Source organism: Carassius gibelio, chromosome A6 (genome assembly GCF_023724105.1).
Source record: "Carassius gibelio isolate Cgi1373 ecotype wild population from Czech Republic chromosome A6, carGib1.2-hapl.c, whole genome shotgun sequence".
In the NCBI taxonomy this organism is placed as follows: Eukaryota; Metazoa; Chordata; class Actinopteri; order Cypriniformes; family Cyprinidae; genus Carassius; species Carassius gibelio.
In genome coordinates this window covers 28,013,671-28,040,681 of record NC_068376.1, presented here as the reverse complement: position 1 = coordinate 28,040,681, position 27,011 = coordinate 28,013,671, and the positions used below count along the sequence as shown (strand labels likewise).

Here is a 27,011-nt window from a genome sequence, read left to right as displayed (position 1 = left end):
TTGGCGGGCTCCCTATTTACATATGCATTTACCCTTGATTTCAATAGTTCCTATCAACATCAGTTCCTCTATAGCCAATCAGCAAATAGAAGTCTAGTGAAGCAGAGAGTGAGCGGGAATCCTTAACCACAGATGAAGTTGTATTTATTGGATTTGACATTAACCGATTCACTGATTTGCATTAAGGTGGCCAAGGGTGGTGTCCCCACTTCAGTTATTGATTTTCCACTTATCAGATTATCACAGGCTCGAGGGTTTGCAACAAGGCCCACCAAGGGCTCATGGGAAAAGTGAATTGTTAGTAAAGGCTGGCACCATTTCAGAGGGCCCTGACGAATTGCGGCACACAGCTGGTGGGTCTTGTTGATTCTACGCCAATCTCATATCATTTGGCGCGACAAGCAGGGCAAAGCTGTTTCTGCTCGGGTTGAGATGGAAAATGGGTGTGCATGCGTGAGAAGTAATAACCAGGGCTTCAGAGAGGAGACAGATAGCGGCATATATTGAAGGTCCATTACACATCCAGGGCAGCAAACATATGGGGCCTGGCTGAAGTAGCTAACTGTCTCCCATCCTGTCTTTCTGCCATAAAAATCATCCATTCTTTTCCTTTTACACTCACTTTCACATATACAGCCTCCATGAAGTGAGAAGGGATATGGGGAATTTGCTGTGCTTAAATGTGTCAAATGGAGCACAGGACACTGTACTCTTGAGACCCCTTTGAAGAATATGTATTTGTTTATGAAGGGATGGCCCATCTGCAGCCTTTCATTGGGAGGAGGGAATCAGGCGTGCATCTTCTCTCGCTCGCAGCTGCTCCAAACGAAATGATTGCAGCTGACGCATCACCATTTCTCCCGAAACAGGGCTGTACAGTGGACTTCTGATATGAGGAAACAAAGTGTTATTTATTTATCTATTTGTTTGTTTGTTTTGTGTAAAATAATGTTCCAGATGCTTTTGATGTTTACACAGTTTTTGGGTTAAAGAAAAGGGTGTTAGGTTTACCCTTAAAGATAAAAAATATATATATAACCTGTTAAATGTCACCCCGTCCCGTATACGGGACGCCTACGTTGACTATACTATATTACAAATCTAATCTAATCTTGACAAACTATATATCGTTGGAAAGGTCTAAGACTCCCAAATATATATTTTACCGATATTTTTTGTTAAACATTATGTAGGAAAAGTAATAGATGAATTTATGACAAGAGTGCACCCTCAGAAATCTACATTACAAAAGGAGCTTTGACCTTTGTTTAAAAAAAAGACTTCATCGTTGCCTTTTTCTCTATCACATTTTAGAAATCATCAGAAGTTATATATCACTTGAAAACATAATATCTCAAAATTCATCCTTTAAAACCCATTTTAAAATCAGACATTGCATTACCATGTAAATGGTACATCAAAATCATGTTACAAAATGTTTTCAATCAATCAATCAATCACCTTTATTTATATAGTGCTTTAAACAAAATACATTGCATCAAAGCACTGAACAACATTCATTTGGAAAACAGTGTCTCAATAATGCAAAATGATAGTTAAAGGCAGTTCATCATTGAATTCAGTTATGTCATCTCTGTTCAGTTGAAATAGTGTCTGTTTTTATTTGCAATCAAGTCAATGATATCGCTGTAGATGAAGTGAAGTGAAGTTTTCAGTCATGAATTATAAAAATTTAGGTTTGTATCATGCACATTCATGTCTATCTTCAAAAACGTGAGTGACAGTTAACAGGTTAAACCAAATTTAAGTCAAAGTTTCTGTTACTTATTTATTTTATATGCTATATATAATCACTACAAAAATACAGTATAAAGCATATCTTTTCTATCTTTTAGAAATTTAGTTACTAAGTGTCGTTTGGATATTATTAATAATAGTCAACAAATCGTCTCTAAGCGTTGCAAATGTCATTAATGTTGCTGGCAAGGAGGTACACCTTTAATTTTACCAAACTGAAAAAATCTGTACAAATTGACTCATTTTTTGTTTCACAAGTCGTTTCAGCTTTGTTTAGATTTGAATGTGACTAAAAGTGTGATGTCCGAGTGGCTGAGTTATTTACTTAGTAATTAGTCTGTCCATTTCCCTCTCAGGTCATTTGTGTATCAGTTGTGAACATGATAGATGGGAATTATCTCATTCACTGGGTAATAAGCCAATTTTGTCCCATCATGTGACTTTTCAGCTGTATTTTCCTATTCCTCCCCTCACAGTGAGCTCAAGAGAGACAAACGCTGTTGGAAGGTGTCAGTTTAGAAACAAAATTATTAATTGATTATAATCATAAATACATTATAAAATTTAAGGGATGGTATGTTTTTTTTTTAATGTTTTTTTTAAGTCTTCCATGCTCACCAATGTTTTATTTATTTGATCCAAATAACTGTAAAACATTAATGCTTTAAAATATTATTGCAATATAAACTATTCTCTATTTTGAAATATTTTAAATGTAATTCGTCCTGTGATGCAAAGCTGAATTTTCAGCATATTTACTCCAGTCTTAAGTGTCAAATGATCCTTCAAGAATTAATTTTTGAATTTTGATTTGATGCTTAAAAAATATTTCGTATTAATTTTGAAACTTTTTTTGTTGAAACGTAATAAATTTTTTCAGTAATGTACAATGAATAGAAAGTTAAAGAATTAAAAAGTTAAAAGAATGGGATTTATTTGAAATCTTTTGTTACATTATAAATGTCTTCACTGTAAATTTTTATAAATTTAATGCATCCTTGCTGTATAAAAGCATTAGTCATACTGACTCTTTTGATTTTTGAGAGTAGTTTATATATATATATATATATATATATATATATATATATATATATATATATGAATATTTTAACGGATGCTCAAAGGGATCTGGCTTCCACACCTATTGAAGCTTTTTCCTCACTTCCTCTTTATTCCTCTCTGTGTTTTCTCTCTCAACGCATTAGCCTTTCCACGGTACATTGCGGATTATAACCCTTGCTTGGCCCAATGGTAAATAAGTGCTTTAGTGTTCATGGGATAAAACTGCCCGGCAGAAATGAGGAATGCCGTGACTTTATCAGACCGAGCAGTAGAGGGCCCAAAGTACAGGGACCTGCCATAATTGCATATTAAAGTGACAACTAGAAGAATTTTTGCTATTTGTCATGTGGGGGATCATATTATGATGGGGGGAATGTGACTTTTAGTGCAAAGAGCTCCCAGTGGAAATACTCCGAGGGAATAATGACTTTCACCGGCAAGTCCTCTCCGTACTTTGTAGCCACATGCCAAAGAATCCTCTCTGAGAAAATGAGTTGAAATCGCCGAACAAGGGCTGGGCATCTCTAAGATTGATGTAAATTGCACTGAATTGTAAAACTGCTTCTCAGATGTTTGAACCGATAAATCTTCCAATCAAGGGCGTTTAGACATAAATGAATTCACATAACATCACTTCACATTAACGCAGGGGTGACAGCTGTCAACCAAGCAGCACTGAAGCGATACCTTATCGGGTTGCCTCATGTTGCCCCTATGAAGATGTTTTACAGACTGTTCTGCTGTCTTAGAAAAACAGTAATGGATCTGCCTTGACGTTGGTCTCGAAAACCATGTACTGGTTATTGGTTGATGTGAACAGCATTAAATCACCAGTTGTGTATCTGTGATTCTGTGAGGACTGTTTTGTTGATGGCACGCTTGCTGATAGCCGAGAACAACTCTCATATTGCTATCGATTTTAGTACAGGAGAGCGCCAAGTGCTGCGTTTTACTCCAGAAGCCTTTTTCGTTCGGCAGTAAGTATTGAGAGAAATCTTCATCGCCATTGATTTGTGTTTATCAGCAGCCACAGTTGCAGGAAAAAATAATTATCATCCAAATAGTGTTGCCCTTGAGAATGCGCATAACAAGTTGTATATCATTCTTAGGAATTTCTCCAAATATTCAACTTTTAATAATATTTTGATTCATCCCAGAACTCATTAATACATGAAATGTAAGTGCATCCAATGCATTGGGACTCCAGGAGGTAATTGAACTCAGGTAATATCAATGAAGCAGTTTGGAGGCTACGTGTTTTTAATCTGTTCTCCAGCAAGAGCTGGGGCAGCATTGCATTCTTCATTATGTAAACATTCATTTCCATTTAAAATTCTTGTGCAAAGTCCCACCGCAAGATTGTGCCAGTCACAGTCATGTTTGTAGTGTTGTCATACTCATGCAGGCTGATTTGTCAAGAGTGTTTTGTGCATCCAGCAGTCCACCTGGAATAAAATGTGTTGAATTATTTATCATAGAACCATTACATCTGATTTCACATTAGCTCAGCTTAAGACAGTGAAGCCAGCGATGGTGTGATTGAGGACACTCGTATTGACCCTGGTAGTAGGGCTGATTGCCTGCTTGTAGGTTTGGTCTAAATTACCTCTCGGTTCAAAGGCTTCATTTTGCCCGACCATATATATTGGCAGTCATCAACGGTGGGGAATATATAGATGTCTGCTCAGAATACCTGATGGAAAATGCACGTGGGCTGAGAGGGTTGAATATGAAATGCAATCAGGCGAGTTCACTACCAACTCGCTGTTTAGGGGGCCTTCGCTAGATTGGATCAGTGTGCAGAATTGATTGGCCTCATCCCAGGGCTCAAGGTTCTTCTCGGGTCTTGTGGTCATGTCTTAGATAATACTGGTGATGAATGGGGTGTTATGGCAATGGCTTCCTCTGCCTATCTGGCAAATTATGCATGGTGATTTAGCACTACCAGGCAGAAAGGTGTCGGGAAAAATTGGGACTGATTTTGACCCATGTATGTGATGTTTTAACTTAGCCCTTTACATATTCACATAGCTTGACATAAGTACACCATCCAGATCCAAAAAGGCTGGTTCTGCATTGGTGGCAATTTAGATGTTCGGATGAAATAACATTTTTGCAAGCAACCAGTGGTGGACAGTAACGGAGTAGCTTTACTTCGTTACTGTACTTAAGTACATTTTTCAAGTATCTGTACTTTACTTGAGTAATTTTATTTTGAGTAACTTTTACTTTTACTTCACTACATTCCGAAGCATAAAATCGTACTTTTTACTTCACTACATTTCATAAAACATATCGTTACTCCCTATAATATATCACGTGCTCCGAGACGCAGAAGCGGTGTCTGATTCATCATGAACGAACTGAGTCTTTTCAAAATAAACTTTTAAATCGGATCGTGAATCGCACCAAATGATTCGTTTAGGAATTAGAATGATCCGATTGCAGCTGTTCTGGAGTCGACCACTCACTGATTCAAATGAACCGTTTAGTGCGAGTCTCCAGAAGTAAGAACCGGGAGATCTTGTGAGCGCGCGTGCGTCTATGTTGCTAAAAGTAAGGTCAGAATTTTCAGTTGTTTGGGAACTAAATCCGTTGTAAAGAGTGATCTATTTAAGCCCACTGAAATGCTCGAGTGCAGACACATCAATATTAGGTAAAAAAAAAAAAAAACAACAACAACTTTAAATAACACAGATTAAATACAATAACTCATGCACGTTCAAATTCCCCGCTGCCATAATGTTAACAGTTTTATTAAAATGTCCTAGACGAGTAGACAGACATGAATGTTTATTCATAACCGTACTGAAAATAAGTAAATATTGTTAGCTGATGAAAACTGTCTAGCTAACAAGCTTGTTGGTGCTAAGTTGAGGTAATTTTTTTAAATAATGTCCAAATATTTTTATTCAACCACCTATATATATATATATATATATATATATATATAGAGAGAGAGAGAGAGAGAGAGAGAGAGAGAGAGAGAGAGAGAGAGAGAGATTACATCTGGGTAGAAAAGAAAGGATGTGATGTTCAGAACATGGTAACTACAGTAATTATTAAACTGGGAAGAGATGCACCCCGTTTGGCCAGGGTAGTTTTTAAACCATAGACAAGGTCTGAGAAGGAAAAAATCATTATGAAAATATAATTATATTTTCCATAATGTTCTTCCTAACTTCAGGCCTTATTATCATGTCATATATAAAGTTACAGTACAGACCAAAAGTTTGGACACACCTTCTCATTCAAAGAGTTTTCTTTATTTTTATGACTAAGAAAATTGTAGATTCACACTGAAGGCATCAAAACTATGAATTAACACATGTGGAATTATATATGGAATTATATTAATAACAAAAAAGCTTGAAACAACTGAAAATATGTCATATTCTAGGTTCTTCAAAGTAGTCACCTTTTGCTTTGATTACTGCTTTGCACACTCTTGGCATTCTCTTGATGAGCTTCAAGAGGTAGTCACCTGAAATGGTCTTCCAACAGTCTTGAAGGAGTTCCCCCGAGAGATGCTTAGCACTTGTTGGCCCTTAGCTCACCCCTAAACCATCTCGATTGGGTTCAGGTCCGGTGACTGTGGAGGCCAGGTCATCTGGCGCAGCACCCCATCACTCTCCTTCTTGGTCAAATAGCCCTTGATGCCTTCAGTGTGACTCGACAATCTTCATAGTCATGAAAATAAAGAAAACTCTTTCAATGAGAAGGTGTGTCCAAACTTTTGGTCTGTACTGTAACTTTGATGTTCTGTAAAACAAACTTTAAATTACTTTGTTCTTATTGGTGAAAAACAGATGGTCAACTCTGTTTTCTCTCAGGTACATCACAGTGTAAGCTTCACAGTGAACATTACTCTCATCAGCGTAGTCCATATCAACAACAAAAATATATCTTGACTCCATATAGTGGTTATTTTGGAAAAAATCCCAGGTATTTTGAGCAGTAGGATTATAAAAAAATATGTGCTAATATAACATTAAATTAAGTAGCCTATATAAAATTGCAAACATCTATCTTTCAGTACTTTTGTACTTAAGTACATAAAAAATTGAGTACTTTTGTACTTTCACTTGAGTAAGATTGAAAAAGGAGTACTTTTACTTTTACTGGAGTAATATTTTACTATACGTATCTGTACTTTTACTCAAGTACTTGATTTGTGTACTTCGTCCACCACTGCAAGCAACATATATTATAGTAGATATACTCCCTTTTTTTTGCATGTCACAGCTCAGAATAGTCCCTAGTGAAAGGACCTGTATATACACACAGGCTGTCAAATAATTCTAAGGTCTCACAGACACCAAATCAAGAACAGGCCAGTGCTATAATTGCTTTTAAATCCCGATTGAATAGTTTTGACTGATAACCAGGCTTCACCTTTGTTAAGGCTAAAACCTTTTACCTGACATGAATGCGAAGAACTGTTTTGTGAACATTTTTAAAGAACTCAGAATTAATTACTGTAATTTATCAAAAAAATCAAATATAATAAAATCCACCTTTGGGTCTTTAGTCTAAGTAAATGGTTTCCCCTCAATGTGGCAAATGATTGTCACTTTATTTTTTTTTAAGTTAATCATGATTTTTGTATTCTCTGAAGCCCTCTTTCTTCTTTCTAATGCAGTTCCATTGTTGGTAGTGACTTGTACAAAACTACTCATAAGGCTGTAAGACTGCATATTGTCTCATAAAATTGGAGTAAAATTGATGTAAAGCTGTCCGCAGAATCATTTCATAAATAGTGCCTCAGCACTTACAGTTTCAGTGTGGTTTTATAGCAGGCAGTTACTCAGTTACTCAGTTATGTGATGAATTCTGCTTACAAAGACACTAAAGGCCATTAACATGATGTGGAAGATGAAAATGTAGCCTTCAGTGTGGGAAAAGAGTATAAGATACCAAACATTAAGAACATCAAAACATTCTGTTCATTACCTATTTATTCATTTTATCTTCACCGTCTGTTGAAGGTAAAGCCATTTTTGTCTCTAAAGAAGTTTGAAATGGTTATGCATGTTTTTATTGGATTACTGCAACTCATTGTATATCAGTGTTCCTCAGTCATGTGTTACTTGTCTGCAGTTGGTTCAGAATGCAGCGGCTCAGCTTCTTTGTGCTAACATGAGTCTATCACACCAGTTTTGATTTAATTGCATTAGCTGCCAGTCAAATATAAGATTGATTTAAAAATGTTACTGCTTGTCTATAAATCTCTCCATAATCATCTGATTTGTTACCTCCATACACTCAGTCAATAGCACATATTGCTGTGTGCAAATATTCCCTTCTTGAACATATATTATTTTTATATTATATATTTTTATTTGGAAAATGCATTCTTTTTTATATAAATTTTATATAAATCATTTCAACATATTATATTTAACCAATTTGGGAAACATTTTATTTTAGGGTCTTTTAACTAGTTGCTTATTAGCATGCATATTAGCGGTACTAGAATATTAGCCATTTATTAGTAGTAATTAAGCACATATTAATGCCTTATTCTGCATGACCATGTTCTACATCCCCAATCCTACCCAATACCTAACCTTAACAACTAACTTACTTACTATATTAATAGGCAGCAAATTAGGAATGTATTGAGGGAAAAGTCATACTTAAAGGGATAATTCACATAAAATGTTATGTTTATCTGCTTACCGCCAGGGCATCAGGGCAAGATGTAAGTGACTTTGTTTCTTCAGTAGAACACAAACCAAGATTTTGAACTCAAACCATTGCAGTCTTATAATGTAAGTGGATGGCTTTGGGAGTTTAAAAACATACACAAACAAAACCAAATTAAACACTATGGCCTGAGCGTGTTCTTCTCAACAGCAGGCACCTGATGCGTGGTCCTCTTCTTGCTTTACAGTGGATCCAGACTTATAAGTGCATTACTACCACCTATCTCTCAAGTGAACCATTGACATCTCCTAATTGAGATTGTAGATAGTGTCAATGGTCCATTTAAGAGATAACTGGCAGGATCAAACTATCTCTTTTATAGTGAATAAGTGTTCCCTATTCTAAATTTTTACCCTAATTGGTCATGTATACATACATATATAGTGTGTGTGTGTTTGTGTGTGTGTGTTTTATTTGTCAAGAAGGACATCACTGAAAGGAATGATAGCTGATGAGTACCGTAATGTTGTGTGAGCGAAAGTGATAAACGGAATTCTATTCTATTCTATTCTATTCTATTCTATTCTATTCATTATTTACTATATACATTTCTGTATGTTGTATTACTTCGATTTCTTTCTCATAAAGTGAAGTTAAGATTCCAGGTGATTGTTTGACCTATTGTAAGGGATGTTTTCCTCTTCTAGGTTCCTTCATGATGGTGAATGCTTCGGGTCGTGCATCAGGTCAGAAGGCCCACCTGCTCCTGCCCACGCTAAAAGAGAACGACACCCACTGCATAGACTTCCACTACTCCCTGTCTAGCCGGGATGGGACGAGCCCCGGAACCCTTAATGTCTACATAAAAGTGGATGGTGGACCACAGGGGAATCCCATCTGGAATGCCTCAGCACCCGTCACTGAAGGCTGGGTGAAGGCCGAACTCGCCATCAGCACCTTTTGGCCCAACTCCTACCAGGTAAGCATGATGCTAATAAAACGGTAAATGGACTGCATTTATATAGCACTTTCAACAGACCCATGGCCATCCAAAGTGCTTTACAAGTTGCCTCACATTCACCCATTCACTCACCAACGGTGGTGGTGTCAGCCATGCAAGACGCCATCCAGCTCGTCGGGAGCAGCTTGGGTTAGGTGTCCTGCTCAAGGTACCTACATTTGGTCAGGTAGAGCAGTTGCTCACTTACAATGGGAGTCTGTGGAGCAAATGATGACAACCATGATCAGGTAGGTTTTTTTTTTTTTTTTTGCAGGATGAGCCACTTAGCAAACAAATGACCAGCAGCTAGAGAAGTGCTGAAAATGTTGTCCACTTGGCCACTGAAATAGACAGAAGTTTATTTTCTGCAATATATTTGTGGTGAATGGCACCAATTGAACTGCAGAAAGTGGCAGTAGATTGCTCTCTACTCAATTACCACTGCGATCACTGTCCCCTAATCTCACCCACAAATGGCCCTGGTGAATAAGCTTTAGTTGTTAATTTTAGATCTGTCTTTTTGCTTATTACCTCTCACTCTCGCTCCCTCCTTCGTTTTCTCTCTTCTGATTCTTCACACCCAGATCTCCTCTCTGTCTCTCTCTGCCTCTTGTGCTCCTCTTCATTCTGTCTGTTGATTCACCGGTCAGTCTGTGGAGTGAAATACCCTCATAAGATTAGCCATGTAATTGAATTAACTAATGGGAAGAGCAAATGTTTAGCCTGTGCTGGGAATACTGAACTTCTCTTGGCAAACAGCAGACCAATATTTGCTGAAGGCAGTATTTGCTGAGGGCATCTATTTGACCAGCAGGCAATATCAAAGCTTGTGTGTGTGTGTTTGTGTGTGTGTGTGTGTGTGTATTTGTGTGTGTATTTGTGCTTGTGGGGAACATCATTAAAACGTGCAAGTGTATATAACCAAAAAGTGTGTAATAATATAAATGTATTAATTATTATTATTTATCACATATTATAAATATTAAATATTAAAATTCGTTTTCAAATGTTTATATTTCTTTCTTTTTTAGTGGTTTTATTTAGATTTTGAATTAAGACTTTGACAATCACACTCTCTAGGTGCTTGTTCCCAGTCTGTGCTCACAGAATGCAATTTAACGTTTTTAAAATCATTTGCTTCTCTTGTTGAATTGAACGTAATAAATTACCAGTTAAATATCGAAAACTAATATCTACCATTAATTGTTGCCAGTGGGATCATAAACTATACTGAAAAATATCCCACCGTGAGTTTGATTAGAGCAACAGATTTGCAGATAATGGCCAATTTGACTAAAACGAATCTTTGGGTTAACTGACTTGTTTCCTGCCGTGTTACATTTGAAATAGTAGGGTGCCATTTCAGTGTGACAGTGTTTAAATGGTAAAGTTTTATGATATTCAAAATAAAAATTAAAAAGGGCAAATCTGACTCTTTTTGAGTTTGTGATGGTACATTTTTTTAAAAGAAGTTATTTTGCCATGTCCTGACAGTTTTAGAGATCATTCGTGTCACCCAAAATGTTGTGAATAAATTATGAATGCAGCAATGTCCTTGAGTAGAGGCAAGGATGATAAAATGAGGATGTAAAAGGTCTGCTCATTTAAAATGGTTATCATTTGCTCAAACCTGTGTGGCAGGATATTTACATTGGTCTTTTCTAGGATTGAGAATTGATCTAAAAAGCTTAAGCCACTGAAAGCAGCTTCCACAACATATCTGATCTGAAACGTGACATTCTGTGGTTGTGGTTTGTGCAAACACACACCTTTAGTCTCCACAGTCTCATCCTGAAAAACATGGTGAGTCTGGTTGAGTAGATCGAGTGTCTTGACTGGTCACAGTGAGGCCTTTTTGGAAGCAAGGGACTCCTGTGTCCAGGTTTTGGCTTTTTAAGTGCCAGTCCTTGGCAGCCCTGAGAGAGAGGGCATTGTTCAGACCACACATGTCCTCACCACATGGCATGTACAGTATGCCATGCAAAACATGCCAGTCCCATATGTGTGTGTTCGAATTTGTGTTCTCAGAGTTTCAGTGCAGATTATCAGATTATTATGGCTTCAAAAGTTTTCTTGTGCTGTCTTTCTTCAAAATAAATGCAATATGCATGGACATTCAAATATTTTTAACTGTGCCGTAAGTGCTTGAAAATGATTTGGGGCTTATGATTTACAGGTAAAGATCTCTCCTGTTGAATTAGTACTTTGAATATTTTCATGCTTGAAATAAATAGACTCAGTCTGAAACAAGCTGTCTTGATTTAAACGCTTGATTTCCTCTCCCCTCTTCTCTGGTTTAGGTTATTTTTGAGGCTGTGTCTGTACAAGGGCATCCTGGGTTCATCGCCGTGGATGAGCTGCACGTTTTGGCCCACCCTTGCCGTGAGTAAACACACGCGCACACACACATACACACGGCGCCTGCTTACTTTTGCAGTCTTGGCTACGCTGCAGGAGTTCAGTCTGTCAACTACTGTGAAAAGCACTTCATGTGGATCGAGGGTTGAACAGAGATGGAAGAGGCCAGCAAACAAGCAGGTCTGTGCTGAGGATGAGAGATAGAGGGAGACAGACTGCAGAGCTGAGTGCTCAGACTTCAGACCCCCATCATTCTTGTTGTGACAGGAGAACTTTAGCCTTTGACTTCAATTGTCCTAAATCTCTCTGTGTCACTAAAGTAAAGCCAGCAGCGTTGATGAAGCGTGTGCCATTTACATGTAATCATTTAGCATATGCTTTTATTAAAAGAAAAGTCATTAATCTCAATAACTGGCATTGGTTATAATTGCATGACACATAGCTTTACATTTAGTGTTTGCAAAACAGCAAACAGTGTATATTGCACCGTATGCAGTAGGCTAGTATACCATTCTACATAACCAGAATTTTTAATAAAAATTTAATAAGAACTGAGTTAAAGGAACACAAGCATAGATCATGGAAGCATCTTATCATGACTCTTTTTTTTTTTTTTTTTTACTAGTCATAATAATAATAATAGTGGGTAATTTTAAGATTCCTTCATTAAATCGGAACAGTTTCATGTTATAGCAGATATGTAAAAAAAATTATCTATATTTTCAGTGACTTTAATTATAAAAGATTGATATTGCTTTTGTGCAGAAATGCATGCACAGATAATAAATCTGGCAGAGAGAGTGGGTGGAGACTGCTGTACTGAGGATCAAGAGTTCAGCTAGTGCAAGAGTTACGCTTCTGACAAATGCACCTGTAAACCTCTTTGCACCTGTACACGCAAATGAGAGAATGTTTATTGGAAATAGTAATGAATATGAGCTCCATTCATTTTTTTGATATCAGATGGTGATTCTAAACGTACACTCCGAAAACCAGACAGAAACTATTTTCACCATCACGAAATACAACAAGTGAAAGGAGCACTTACCAAATTAGAATTTCATGTCAATAGATACTATAAAATATTTATTTTTATATTTTGTAGAAATGTTAACACAAGTGCACTTCATAAGGTAAATATTTCGCTAAAACATACTTGTTAGGTTTGAAATAATAAAACAATATACCAGTCAAAATTTACACTTTGTCATCCACTTGGATAAACTTGTAAGGCTTTTTGGGCCACTCCATAGCTGACCACCAGCACGTGTCTTAGAGCAGTGCTGTTTTATGATTTTTTGAAGATATATGTGTTTTGTTTGGTAGGCAAGACACCACATTTTCTGCGGCTGCAGAATGTCGAGGTGAACGTGGGACAGAATGCCACCTTCCAGTGTACTGCTGGAGGCAAATGGTCACAAAATGACAAACTCTGGCTCCAGGTGAGTCAGTACACAACCTCACACACACGTACTTTGTGTTCACATATAATCTCACATAAAGGGACGGCAACATATATATTTTTAATAACATTATTTTTTGTGTGTGATATTTATTTATTTATTTAATTTATTTTTTACTATGTGCTGCCAGTTTTGGCCAGGACCCGCTTGCAAAAAAGATTTTAAATCTCAAGAGTAAAAATAAAAATACCAAAAAACTAAAATATTTTGTTAATCAATGTTTAATTCAGTTTACTTACAATAAATAAATAAAAGTTTGAAAGACTTTTTTTATTTATTGAGATTTTTTTCTGAAATATCCATGTTTTGTTTTATTTTATTTTTATTTTTTTATTGGGGATTTATTAATAGAACAAAAGTAGTTTAAACTGGAAACCAAGATTTCCAATAAGACCAAAATAAAAATGTTAATAAATGACACAGTCATTTCACTTTTTTTTGTGTACATGCTCAAAATGTTGTTAATTCTGAGCATCTCTATTATGTGTGTGCATGTAATATTCAATTCATTTGCATTGGGAGGTTTTGAACCTTTGTCCTGAGACACATTGCTTGAGGAAACTTAATAACTTGTTGGATATTTTTGTCAGCAGGAATTCTAATCCAGTGTCTGTGTCCATCAAGTCTTGGATAAAATAAATTTTTCCCTTGGCTGGAGACTATAAGCCTCCATCTACCCTGTGCTACATCTCTGAGACATGCAGACATAATACCACTTCTCATTGTGTAAAGTGTGCATAAAGAGCTTGTGCCTCTGTCTTCATGTGGCACTATTTTGCCCTTTGTTAAACAAAGAAATGAAAAAAAAAAATATTTTTGCATATAATCAGTTAGACAGTGTTGGATGGATGATTATGTTTCTGTTTTTCAGCAATGGAATGGTAAAGACACATCTCTCATGGTGACCCGAGTGGTGAACCACCGGCGCTTCTCTGCCACCGTTAGCGTAATGGACACGTCACAGCGCAGCACCAGCCGTTACCGCTGCGTCATTCTTACTGATGGAGGATCTGGAGTTTCAAACTATGCTGAACTCAGCGTTAAAGGTGCGTATGGACACCTGCAAACTTTTATGCCACTGCATTTTCAAGGAACTAAAATATGATTGTGAATTTGTAATGATAATCTAATTGCTTTTGGCCCTTACATGTCGTATTTGATAAGCTCTTTTTTAATCAGTCTGGCTGATACTTGGCCAATAAAGAATTTATTACAACCTATTCATTCAATCCAATTCTATTAAGCCCCTTTCACACTGCACGTCGGACCCGCAATATTCCCGTAACATGCCTGGTCGCCTTCTGTGTGAAAGCAACCACTTCCCGGAATTGATTACCGAATTGTACCCGGGTCGGGGACCTAGTAACAATGCGGTAATCGATCCGGAACGAGCGCTGTGTGAACAAAAGCCAGATCTAATTCCGTATCGAAGTGATGACGTGCGTTATCGCGCGACTCTTTTACCGGCTGTTTTGAAGGAAGATCAACATTCGCGACGAAAACATATGTGCAAACTGTAATGAAGCAGAGATCAGTTAGTTCCTCACTTTCCGCGCTTACGCCGAGATCGTTTGCTTGCTTCAGTGAAAGTATAATGTGCTAAGCGTTGTCGACTCGTACATTACACGTCACGCGCTGATGTCACGTGTCGTTACGGGATCTTCAAGGGTTGTGTGTGAAAGCACGCACATATACCGGGTCATCACTGGCAGTGTGAAAGTGCCAAATCTAGCGACCAGGAAACAATTACAGGAACGCTTTACCCCTGTATTTGCCGGAATGGCAGTGTGAAAGGGGCTTTACATGACAAGCAGTATCTTTTACAACAGCCATCTTCCTCAAACCAGAAAGTTTACTTTAATTTTATGTTTGCACATTGAGAGATGCTCGCCAAAACACACATACACACACACACACACACACACACACACACACACACACACACACACATATGTTTGTTTTTGTGAAAAGTGGGGACATCCCATAGGCGTAATGGTTTTTATACTGTAGAAACTGTATATTCTATCACCATTCACCAACCCTACCCCTAAACCTAACCCTCAAAGGAAACTTTGTGCATTTTTACTTTCTCAAAAAATCTCATTCTGTATGATTTATAAGCGTTTTGAAAAATGGGGACATGGGTTATGTCCTCATAAGTCACCCTCTCCTTGTAATACCTGTGTCATGCCCATGTCATTTTACAGAGTTGTGTCCTGATATGTCACAAAAACATGCCCACGCACACACACACACACACACACACACACACACACACACAAACACACAAAAACACACACACAAAGCAAACCCAAAATACAGCACTTATAACCGGCATCAGCTGTCAGCAGCAGGATTCCTCCTAAATTGTTACCAACAGAGTGTTCATTATTTCAGCTAGCATTGCTAACGACTAGTACAGGAGCCTTGATTCTTCTCTGTTTCTTAAGATAATGGGGTAGAGCCTCGGCTTCACTACACAGACATTGTCCCACTTAAGCAGAAATAACAGAAATCTTTATTTCCTTTCTGCAAGCCTTGTTAGCGTGTGGTCACTGGACTTGAGAGAAACGCAAGCATCTGTTTGGCTGGAGCTGTGCCATGTGTGACTTAGCATGGCCAAAAACACCTTTAGTGGTGCTCTTTACCCCTGATAAGCTTCGTTTGCAATTCAAGCTTATCTGTCCATATGACATTTGGAAGTAAAACAAAAGAGAATTAACGAACATCTAACAGTTTCTCACCGCTGCTTTTGGAAAAAGACCTGATTAAGCCCTTTAATCACTACAGAGACATCATTAATTGTCCTTAGTCTTTATTAGGAGCTGTTATTATTCATTTCAGATAGCAATGGATTAGGTAAATTGGCTTTTTACAAAGTACTAGAACATCGTTTGACAAATAATTCAACATCCCCTCTTTATTTCTATGTAGAGTGTTTTAATACCAGATAGGTCCTTCAAAGTATCTTGGACAGGTGAGGTGTCCAAGTCACAACATCTAACTACTGGGGTGCCCCAGGGCTCAGTTCTTGGACCACTTCTCTTCTCTGTCTACATGGCATCATTAGGTTCTGTCATTCAGAAACATGGCTTTTCATACCACTGCTATGCTGATGAGACTCAACTCTACCTTTCATTCAATCCTGATGATCCGACGATAGCTGCTTGCATCTCAGCTTGTCTAACAGACATTTCTTCCTGGATGATGGACCATCACCTTCAACTCAATCTTGCCAAGACAGAACTGCTTGAACTGTGGTTCCAGCAAAATCATCGTTTCATCACAATTTCACCATCAAGTTAGGCACATCAACCATAACTCCTTCAAAAACAGCCAGAAGCCTTGGAGTTATGATTGATAATCAGCTGATTTTCTCAGACCACATTGCTAAAACTGTCCGATCCTGCAGATTTGCTTTATTCAACATCAAGAAGATCAGACCTTTTCTTTCGGAACATCCTGCACAACTCCTTGTTCAAGCTCTTGTTCTGTCCAGGCTGGACTATTGCAATGCTCTCTTGGCATGTCTTCCAGCCAGTTCTATCAAACCTTTACAATTAATCCAGAGAGCGGCAGCACGATACATTTTTAATGAGAAAAAAGGATACACGTCACACCTCATTGTTCACCAATTTGCACTGTGTAACAATCCACATACATCGGGAAGAAGGAGGCGGGAACCGGCGCACAATCAAAACATAATTTTAATATTTAAAATAAATACAAAACGGCGCACCAGCCCCTCACGGCCGACTGGTGCGCACAAATAAAAAGCAAACACATAAAATAATATCCCAGGCCTGGTCCTCTCTCGTCCTTCACGGTCGTCACTCCAGTTTTATATCCTTCCATCTCCTACGTGGGACTCGATACTGGCGGTGGGGCGCAGGTGTAGCTCATCTCCAATCACTACACCTGGCCTCACTCCTCGTTCCCACGCCTCTCGGCCCCGCCCCACTCGCCACATACCCCCATCGCCCCTCGCAGGCCGGGGGGTACTCCCGAGACTGCGCTCTACTCCCCCCCCCCCCTTCCCTCCGGGGGGGACCGCTCACGGGGACCTGCGGGAACCTGGGGGTAGGACAGACAAGGCGAGAGAAAAGGAGATGGAAGGAGGAGCGACAGGGACGAGAGAGGGAAAAAAAAAAAAAAAAAAAAATCCGGTTCCCAGACGCACTGCTGCTCGGCCCTCCACCGGCTGGGTGATCTCCTCCGCGGTGCCCGGCGGTGGCACTGGACGGCCCTCGGCGGACGGCACGACACTCCTCCGCCGCCCGGTGGACGGCGATGGCTCCTCCGATTTTGGGCAGCGGCAGGAGTCCCCCGTTCCCTGCCCCTCCGGATTCCGTCACGGAGGCGGCAGGCTCCGGCCCCCTAGCGAACGGCGCCGTCTCCTCCGCTCCCTCACGGACGGCAGCCGCCCCTCCATATCGTGGGCGGTCGGCAGCGAGCTCGCCCGTCCCCGGCAACTCGCTCCAGCCCACCGCCTCGAGCGTCCCTGGCGGCACATACCTCGCCTGCTCGAGGGGCACCGCGGATTCACCACAGCGGCGAGGGATCTTCAGCAGCGCGTCCCTCCTTCTCCCGGGCTTCGGCACCACTGTAACGATATGCAACTCCACATACATCGGGAAGAAGGAGGCGGGAACCGGCGCACAATCAAAACACTTTAATATTCAAAATAAACAAAACAGCGCGTCAGCCCCTCACGGCGACTGACGCGCACAAATAAAAGCCAAAACATAAAATAATATCCCAGGCCTGGTCCTCTCTCGTCCTTCACGGTCGTCACTCCAGTTTTATATCCTTCCATCTCCTACGTGGGACTCGATACTGGCGGTGGGGCGCAGGTGTAGCTCATCTCCAATCACTACACCTGGCCTCACTCCTCGTTCCCACGCCTCTCGGCCCCGCCCCACTCGCCACACACTGGCTACCAGTAGCTGCTCGCATAAAATTCAAGGCATTGATTTATATATATATATATATATATATATATATATATTTTGATTGCTTCCACTGTCCTCATTTTTAAGTCGCTTTGGATAAAAGCGTCTGTTAAATGAATAAATGTAATTGCAAATGTAATATTCGGACTGATATGATTTTTTTTAAGTTTCAATGTCATATTAGGTTTATGTGAGTGCTAACTGTATTAAAATAACATTTCAGCACTGTTAAGCATATTTAATAAATCTAATTTATTAGAAATATGCTAAAATTAGCTTATCCGTTTAATATTCTCTGAACCTAAACAGAGGATATTGTATTTCTGTATTAAAAAGCCATCCATATTGTATGTATTGGTGTCTATTCAAATGTAAAAATGTTTGAATATCTATGAATTATAATGAGATGACTAAAATAAATTATTTTTAAGGTAGACTGGGCAATAATGTTATTGCTGTGCCACTGGTGAAATTGCAGAAATAATGTTTTCAAGTAGGTTTCTCAAACACTTCTTGGACCCCTTCTGTCATTGTTCTATAATCTATAATCTATAATCATTCAAACAGAACTGAATCTTTGACTCAGACAGTAAAAGTAAGTTTAAGGCCTGACAAACCTGCATTACTGTTGGAACCACTTGAGTTGCATGATGGTGCATGACGGCAGATCTAAAGCTTCTCTTTGCAGATGATTTAGCATTGCTTTTGCTGCTAGAGCAAGCACTGCGGGACAGTTTCAAGTCCTGTATTTGCTCTAAAAGACCTGGTTGTCCCAGTATCATTTGGGGAAACTTTAGAAACCCAGAACCAGGTAAAACTTCACAAGCATCACTTGATTGTTTGTTAAAGCCTTAAATAGTTACATACTCTTCATAATTTAAATATATTTGCTTTATATTGCATATGTGATGTAACTTTTATTATATGAATATAGACTACTGTTCAAAAATGTGAAAATAAATTAATGCTTTTATTTAGCAAGGATGCACAAATGTTATCAAAAGTGACAGTAAATGCATGTTCTTTTTAAACTTTCTATTCATCATTGAATCCTGAAAAACACTGCTTCACGGGTTTCTACAAAAATATTAAGCAGCACTGTTTTAAACATGAATAATAATAAGAAATGTTTCTTGAGCAGCAAACCAGCATATTAGATTCCTGAAGAATCATGTGAAGACTGGAGTAATGATGCTGAAAATTCAGCTTTGTGTCACAGGAATAAATTATGTTTTAAAATATAGTCAAATAGAAAACAGCTATTTTAAAGTAGTATAATATTTAACAATATTGTTGTTGTTACTGCATTTTAAACAAACATCTGCAACCTTTGAGAGCATAGGAGACGTACTAACTCCAAATGTTTGAATATAGTGTTCAATTTTTTATAATTTTAAGGATATGGACATAGTCTCTTATCATTGTCATCATGAAGCTGTATTTATTGAGCATCTGCACCGCAAGTAAATTCATCATAATCCTGTGGTACAGTGTGAGGCATGCAGGTACTCTATTGTCAAGGCTGTTATCTGCCATTTCAAGTGGTGATTTATGAGGTATTCTGCTGGAATTCCACATGTTATTAATGACCAATAATGTGTAAATGAACTATAAGATCATATCTAGTGTTGCTGCCCAGGACGGGAAATGCAACGCTACAAATTTTTGAAAGTTTTACATCCCCTTATTCATGACAAAATGAAGTTGTTAAACTGGCTTTTCACAAAATTCAAAGTCAGTGTCACCCCTTTATCTATACGTCAAGTGTATTTGTAGCACACAATTTTTAAAGTTTGAATTAAGGCTGATAAGTGCTGCAAGTGCAATATCAAATTTTCAACGTCAAACTAAGTCACTGTTAAGCATATTATAATAAATCTATATTTATTAGAAATATGCTTAAATCAGTCTATCATATAAATATTTTGTGAACCTACATAGAGATTTCTGTATTTCTCTGGAGTCATACATAAAAAATGATTTGTCAATATATTGACATTGTATGTATTCACAGTGTAAATGGTAAAACCATTCTAACTCATGGTTTATTATGAAATGGTTGCAACATATGGTATAAGGCAGCTATGTTCATTGAATAACTATGATTATTAATTGTATAAAATTATGATAAACAGATTTTGACTAAGAAATATGCAGTAGTTTATTATCTGTGAATTTGTGGATTGATTTAGAGTATTATCATTATCAGTGACTCATCCAATCAGATTTTCTTGTAAAGTAATGGCCAATCTTTGCCAGCAATCAGTGCCATCTGGCTTTGCTGAGCATGTCCTGGGAGGATGGTGGTGCGTACTGGGGCAATATCCCTCAAGCCGTGAGTGCCTCAGGTGCTCAGAGGGTCCAGTGTCATCCTGGGAATTCAGAGGTGTGTGGATGCATCTGTGTATGTGCATGATTAGGTAAGCCAACAGAGGGGTGATGTATAACATCATTTCCCTGGGGAAATGAATGGAGTGCAAGCCAATATGCCGCACAGCACAGACATGTTAAATGAAATATGCATTAATTAATGCATGCGTTGCCAGGGACTCAGTCCAGGGGGAGGAGGTGGGGGCAGCGTGTGTGGCATGAGTGGCGTAGTTCCAGCCAGACACTGACAATTAATAAAGAGAACTTGCTGGAGGTGTAACTTTTAACAGGAGCTGAGCTGAACAGGCCAAAAGCTTGACCCTGTTTAACTGAAGAAATGCAGACTAAGTGGAGCTGCAGAAAACATTATTTTCTTAATCAGTTTTTGGCCTTAACATCCTTAATGCAAGATAAATTTACTGGAGGAGTAAAATTATGTACAATTAAGTATATTTCTCATACCCCATTGGCAGTGTTTCTCATTTTTCTTGTTCTTACCTCATTAGAAAAAAGGTGCTGAATTTTCAGCACCCATTATTCCAGTCTTCAGTGTCACATGCTCCTTCATAAATCAATCTAATATGCTCATTTACTGCTCAAGAAAAAAAAAACTGTTATGAATGTTGAAATATTTAACAATTTAATATTTTCACGGAAACAGTAACTTTTAAATGTGTTTTTATTTATTAATAGAAAGTTCAAAAGAATACCATTGTTTTGTTTTGTCTTTTATATTTGACAAGTTACTTTTCAGCAGTTTAAAACTTGTTGAAAAAAATATAACTTTATTTAACTTTTCTTATAATTTTACTGACCCCAAACTTTTAAACTGAGCAATATTTAAGTATTTTCTAAATTTTTCCCAAACTAAATTTTTTTTACAACACTCTTTTCAATGTGCATGTTGGTCAAGCTCCAAAAAGGAGGTAAACATCATAAAAGACTATTGTGGATGAGTTGTATAACCAGTCAAACAACAAGAAAAAAGAGAGAGGGATGGTGTGTAAATATGAGTAAGTGTGCTCAGTTTTGCCTGAACTGTAAGTACTGGCCATTGCATCCTCAATCCAGAAAGGTGTCAGCCAATGAATGTATGAGTGTGTTTGCAGGCTGAGGGAGCGCGGGGGAGAAACACACACTGAGAGATTAAAACGGTGAGTTTTATAAATGGGGTGCTCATAGAGGGCTGCAGGGGTCATTAATAACCACCGGCTGATGGCATGGAGAGAGAGACAGAGAGAAAGACAGACAGAGAGTTGCTAGTAATTGTAATGTGAGGGTACTTCCTTCCTGCTGGTGACCGTGAAGAAATTATTTGTAATTTAAATGTCTCTTTTTTATTCTTGTTTGCTTTGGCTCTTGCAGGATTTGCTTTGTAAATATGTTTCCCTTATGCATGCATGCGTCTCCTTTTTTGATTGCTTTCTCAGCCACAGTAACATTTTATTGCTCACAGGTTGCTCTTTCATAGCTCAGGAGTTTTAATGAGTTCACAATTATGTTTTATTACAGTACTTGGAAGGCAATAGAGAAATTCCTCAAACAATCTGGTTAGTTTGTTCTAAACTTCTAACCTTAAGTGCAAAAATAAAAATTCTGCAGCTAATTGAGCCTGATTCACTTGGCATTTTCTACATTTCACTACATTTTTTTAAACTTTAGGATACATTTTTGTTCTGGTACTTTTACACTTTTACCCACCCTTAAACCAACCCATACCACCAAATCTGTCCCTGCATTACCCATATCCCACCTTAACAGCAGCAAAAGTGTTTTGCAATACTTATTTTTTGATGTAAGTACATATAAGTTAAGGCCACTTAATATAAAGCGGGACCAATGTTTGAGCTCATACTGAGAACTCTTTTGACTTTTGATCGCAGACTTTGGTATCTTGGCAAATATAAACGCAGTCTGAGATGTTGTTGAGATCTCTTGTGAAATTCCACAAAAGAGATATATATCATGATTACTGATGTGTGCTGTGCCATTGCATACATACATACTGTACACACACACACACACACACACACACATATATATGTTTGTATATATATATGTTTGTATATATTCAGCTTGTATGGTCCTATTTTCGTCATAGATTTAAAATAAATACAATTACCATATGTTTTAATATATCTTGAAGCCACACTGAATTCAGTATTCTAATATAGATATGAACTCTTCTTGAATCTTCACTATCTCTCAGTGAATCCCGGGCCTGTGTGCCAGAGGCAGTGTGCTAGTCTAGTTAGCATGCAGGTCGTTGCATCCCCCTGGTTCATGAAACCCCTCTCTGCCTCTGACAAGACAGGAGGCCCCCCGGGGCCCTTCATCCACACCACACTCTCCCCACAGACTCACATCAGCAGAATAATAGCAAATGAGTGTGTCCAGTACGACCTTATTGATATGCTGCTGGTCAGCGCTGGACCTTTCATGTGAGAGTGAATGAAAGAGAATAATATAGTGTTGATGGATTCATAGACAGAGGGATGGCCTCAGGTAGAGGTGCTAATGACAGGTGACAGCTGTAATCTGGATCGATTCTCTTTAGTCTCTGTTTGGTATGATGTTTGTGTAGTTGATGAAGGGCATGCATGGAATATTAACCTACTGTAAAAGAATGCAGTAGAATGCAGAATTTTTCTCAATTCAATTCTAAATTCTGTTTATTGTCCTGTACCTGTACTTTTATAAGATGTATTTTTGAATCCCAGTGCAAAAGCAGTTGCCATTTTATTTGATCGTATTTCTTATATTTATACATATAATAAATAATGCACAATTATGAATATGCCTGGATGATATTTTAATAGATTCTTTGTTTGTTGCCTTAAAGTCAGCTGTCTAAGTAGTCTGCTCCCAAGGTTTTGGAACAGCGCTTGTGTGTGGTTTCAGGATATTGGACAGAAAAACAGTGAGTTTGCAACTTGTGTGTGTGGAGTTTTAACATGGACCTAAATGTCTGACAACATCACTGGTCTGTGTGTGTGTTTTTTTTTTGCCAGAGGTGTTTGTGTGTATGATGGTGATGCAGAAAGCACTGTGTTATCTACACTCAGACAGAGAGAAGCATTAGTGAAGGATTTTGGAAATCTGTGTGTGTGTGTGTGTGTGTGCGTGTCCGTAGACAGCCTGCGAGCGGCCTTCAGTACAGAGATGGATTAGAGTGCAGTAATACTACAGCCCAGATAAGCAGGAGCCGAGGAGTTAGCACTTCAAACACGCGCAGCCACTTTATTTGTCTGTGTGAATATTTATTTATTTAGTTTGTGTTCCATAGCCTCTTGATGCACTGCTCTCCAAGTTCCAGGCACTTCAAAGTATATGCCGCATATATGCATTGAAATACATAGCTTTTTCACAGAATCTCCATCTCATAGGAATAGAGTAGTTCTGTTTCCAAAACCTAGTGAGCTACCTACCTAGCAGCATTATTAGGCATTGCAGGTGAGCTACAGACTGCCGGCTGTAGAGGAGTATAAAGGAGATGACACAGACCACTTGTAGAAAAATATGTGGGAAAAGTCACAAGACTCAATATGGCGGCTGAATGTAAGTTATGTCTTTTTTGTTGTTGTTTTTTTACTTGAAAAAAAAAAAAAAGGAAAAAAAGATCTGCCTGTTTCAACTTCAAGACAAAAACAACAACAACAAAAAACAAAAACAAATGCAACCCATACATTGTGGCAAACTCAGTGGGAAAAATTAATTCTACATCGTGTTCAAGTCTGGAAAATGTTGATTATAAGTATACTTGCAAAAAGGATACTTAATTCCCAGTATGTTTAGAGTAATGCATTTTTTGAGTTGGATATATAGTACATTAAATATATAGTACATTCCACTTTATGCTGTAGTTCACTCACGTAAAACAATATATATATTAAATGCTGTATCAGATCTCATCTGTGTGATTGTTAAAATCTTTGCAGTATAAATGTAAACTATTATTGCACAGCTCAATATATACATTTGGATATGTATTATATTATAACTTTATCAGCATACATAGAGTACACAATACGTGTAACTATATTATCTCTAAAGTTGGATATATGAGTGTCCAAATTTATTTGCATACATACAGTATACTCACATTGGGCGATATATGTTATATAGCAAATCTCAACTGCTTGATTGCTTGTATTGTTGTAAAATATATTATTGTCCAGATCTGCAAAATGCAACTATAAGACATGAATATATAATAAATATTAACATCATCATTTTCTGTAAAGCTGCCTTGAAATAATGTGTATTCTGAAAATATATAAATACTGTATTTTCCGGACTATAAGTCGCACTTTTTTTCATAGTTTGGCTGGTCCTGCGACTTATAGTCAGGTGCGACTTTTTTATCAAAATTAACTTGACATGAACCAAGAGAAATGAACTAAAAGTCATGAACCAAGAGTAAACATTATCGTCTACAGCCGCGAGAGGGCGCTCTATACTGCTCAGTGCTCCTGTAGTCTACACTGAAGACATAGAGCGCCCTCTCGCGGCTGGAGACGATAATGTTTTCTCTTGGTGCTTGGGTCTAAATAAATGCGACTTATAGTCCAGTGCGACTTATATATGTTTTTTTCCTCGTCATGACGTATTTTTGGACTGATGCGACTTATACTCAGGTGCGACTTATAGTCCGAAAAATACGGTACTTTTGATTTGACTTTATCTTAGCATAATGCTGATCAAGGTCAATTGTGAGTAAAGTTTTCACAATTTCCACAAAAGTTTTGGTCACTGAGGCCAAACATAAACTATGCTACAGTGTTAATTTTGACAGGCTTTTTTGATTTAGTCTTAGTCGTTATCTTGAGATGAAAATACTTAGTCTCAGTCACCTTTTAGTCATATGAGTTTATTAAAAAATGTACAAGCATTTTTTTGGTAGGGAATCTCTCATCTGGTTCCCTTGAGCCTTTCCTCCGCGGTTTATCCAAACAATAAAGCGAATGAGTTGAAACAACTGTGTGAGTCACTCAGAAACATTTCCCATAAGGGTGCCAGTATGGAGGATGTAGGAGATTTGTGGGTGCTGCTGTAGTACTATTGAGCATAGTTTAAGTCGATGAAAAGTAATTGCATTTTTGTCAACTTTTAGTCATTACTTTTAGTCAAACTGCAGTAACAAACATTTATTGTGGTAGCTATATTATATCTAGACTTCAAACAAAAATAGTCATTAATTTTTCTCTCTTTAGAACAAATCAATTAAGCTTATGAGAAATTTGAATTAAGGACTAAATTAGGAAAAACTTGAATAAATGACAACACTTTTAAATTTTGGGTGAACTATACCTTTAACAGTAGTGAAAATGGAACTTATAAAAATGAAAGATGTTAATTTATTATATATAATTTATAATTATAATAGATACTCTACACGATAGACATTTGGACTGCTGTGTGTGTGTATTTGAGCACTGATAACTGATCAAGCGTTGTATATTAGAACTGAAGAAGTGGAGCGTACGCTAGAGAGAGCACTTCTATCTGTGAGATTCCGTCTAACTTTAAGTTAATCGACAATGATTGTGTCTCCCGAGAAAAACAGGACATCTGGCCACCTTATCCCTACCCCTTCGGGTGCTGAGGACATTGTTTCAGCTCGCTAGTTTGCATTTTTGTAGTCTATCCTGAGACTAGATATGCAATCGCCCCTTAACCAGTTGCAATCCAATGACAGGGATGCACATTTTGATGGACAAGACAGTAGCCTATAGGATGTATTTTGAATGTCTGGTAGTCCACAAATAACATTCTAGTCCTGTCTGGTCTTGTTAACGAAGACGTGGCAAAAATTTGTTCATAGTTTGTATCATCAGATATTAGTTTTAGCTCGTCAACATCTCAAAAAAATGTTTTGTTAATTAATATTTTTTGTCATTGTCTTCATTGAGGAAATTAACACTTTTATGCAAATGCATGAACGCAAAGGCTTATAGCTATCAAACACACAAGTTTGTGTTGTATTATATAGTAAACATTAATGTGAACTGCATCTCCTACAGTCAGATTTATATTTCTGGTCTGCATTTCTGACCTTATGAGGCTCAAGTTAGGATGTGGCCTGTGTAGGCAGTATACAGTAAGGCAGCTCAATAGATTTTGGAATAGAGATTTGTGAGTGTGTGTGTTTTACGTCTCCTTGAGTCCAGAGTTGTTTTTGGAGCAGAATTTAGAATTTGTATGCACAGGTGTCCTCAGCATGGCGTCTTTGAACAGCGCTGGGTTTATGAATTCAGTCTAGCGAGAAACACCTCCTTCCTTATTTTCACTGTCTCCCTCTGTTGTCGTCCGTTCCCCGTGCATTGCTTTTATTTGTCCAGACCTGAATGTGCTTCTTCTGAAAGAGGGTTTGAAGAGCCTTCGCTCCTCTCATGCTGT

The 27,011-nt window shown here is 38.0% G+C and overlaps 1 protein-coding gene across 7 annotated transcripts in view; it reads left to right on the top strand.

The window, feature by feature from the left end:
• LOC128015952 (receptor-type tyrosine-protein phosphatase T-like) overlaps nt 1-27,011 on the top strand; it is a 247,730-nt gene that overhangs the window by 78,474 nt on the left and 142,245 nt on the right. For all 7 annotated transcript variants that reach the window (XM_052600218.1, XM_052600217.1, XM_052600216.1 and 4 more), the window contains exons 3-6: nt 9,177-9,448; nt 11,770-11,851; nt 13,154-13,269; nt 14,162-14,336. In XM_052600218.1, coding sequence (XP_052456178.1) covers nt 9,177-9,448; nt 11,770-11,851; nt 13,154-13,269; nt 14,162-14,336 — 645 coding nt within the window. The remainder of the gene's footprint in view (nt 1-9,176; nt 9,449-11,769; nt 11,852-13,153; nt 13,270-14,161; nt 14,337-27,011) is intronic.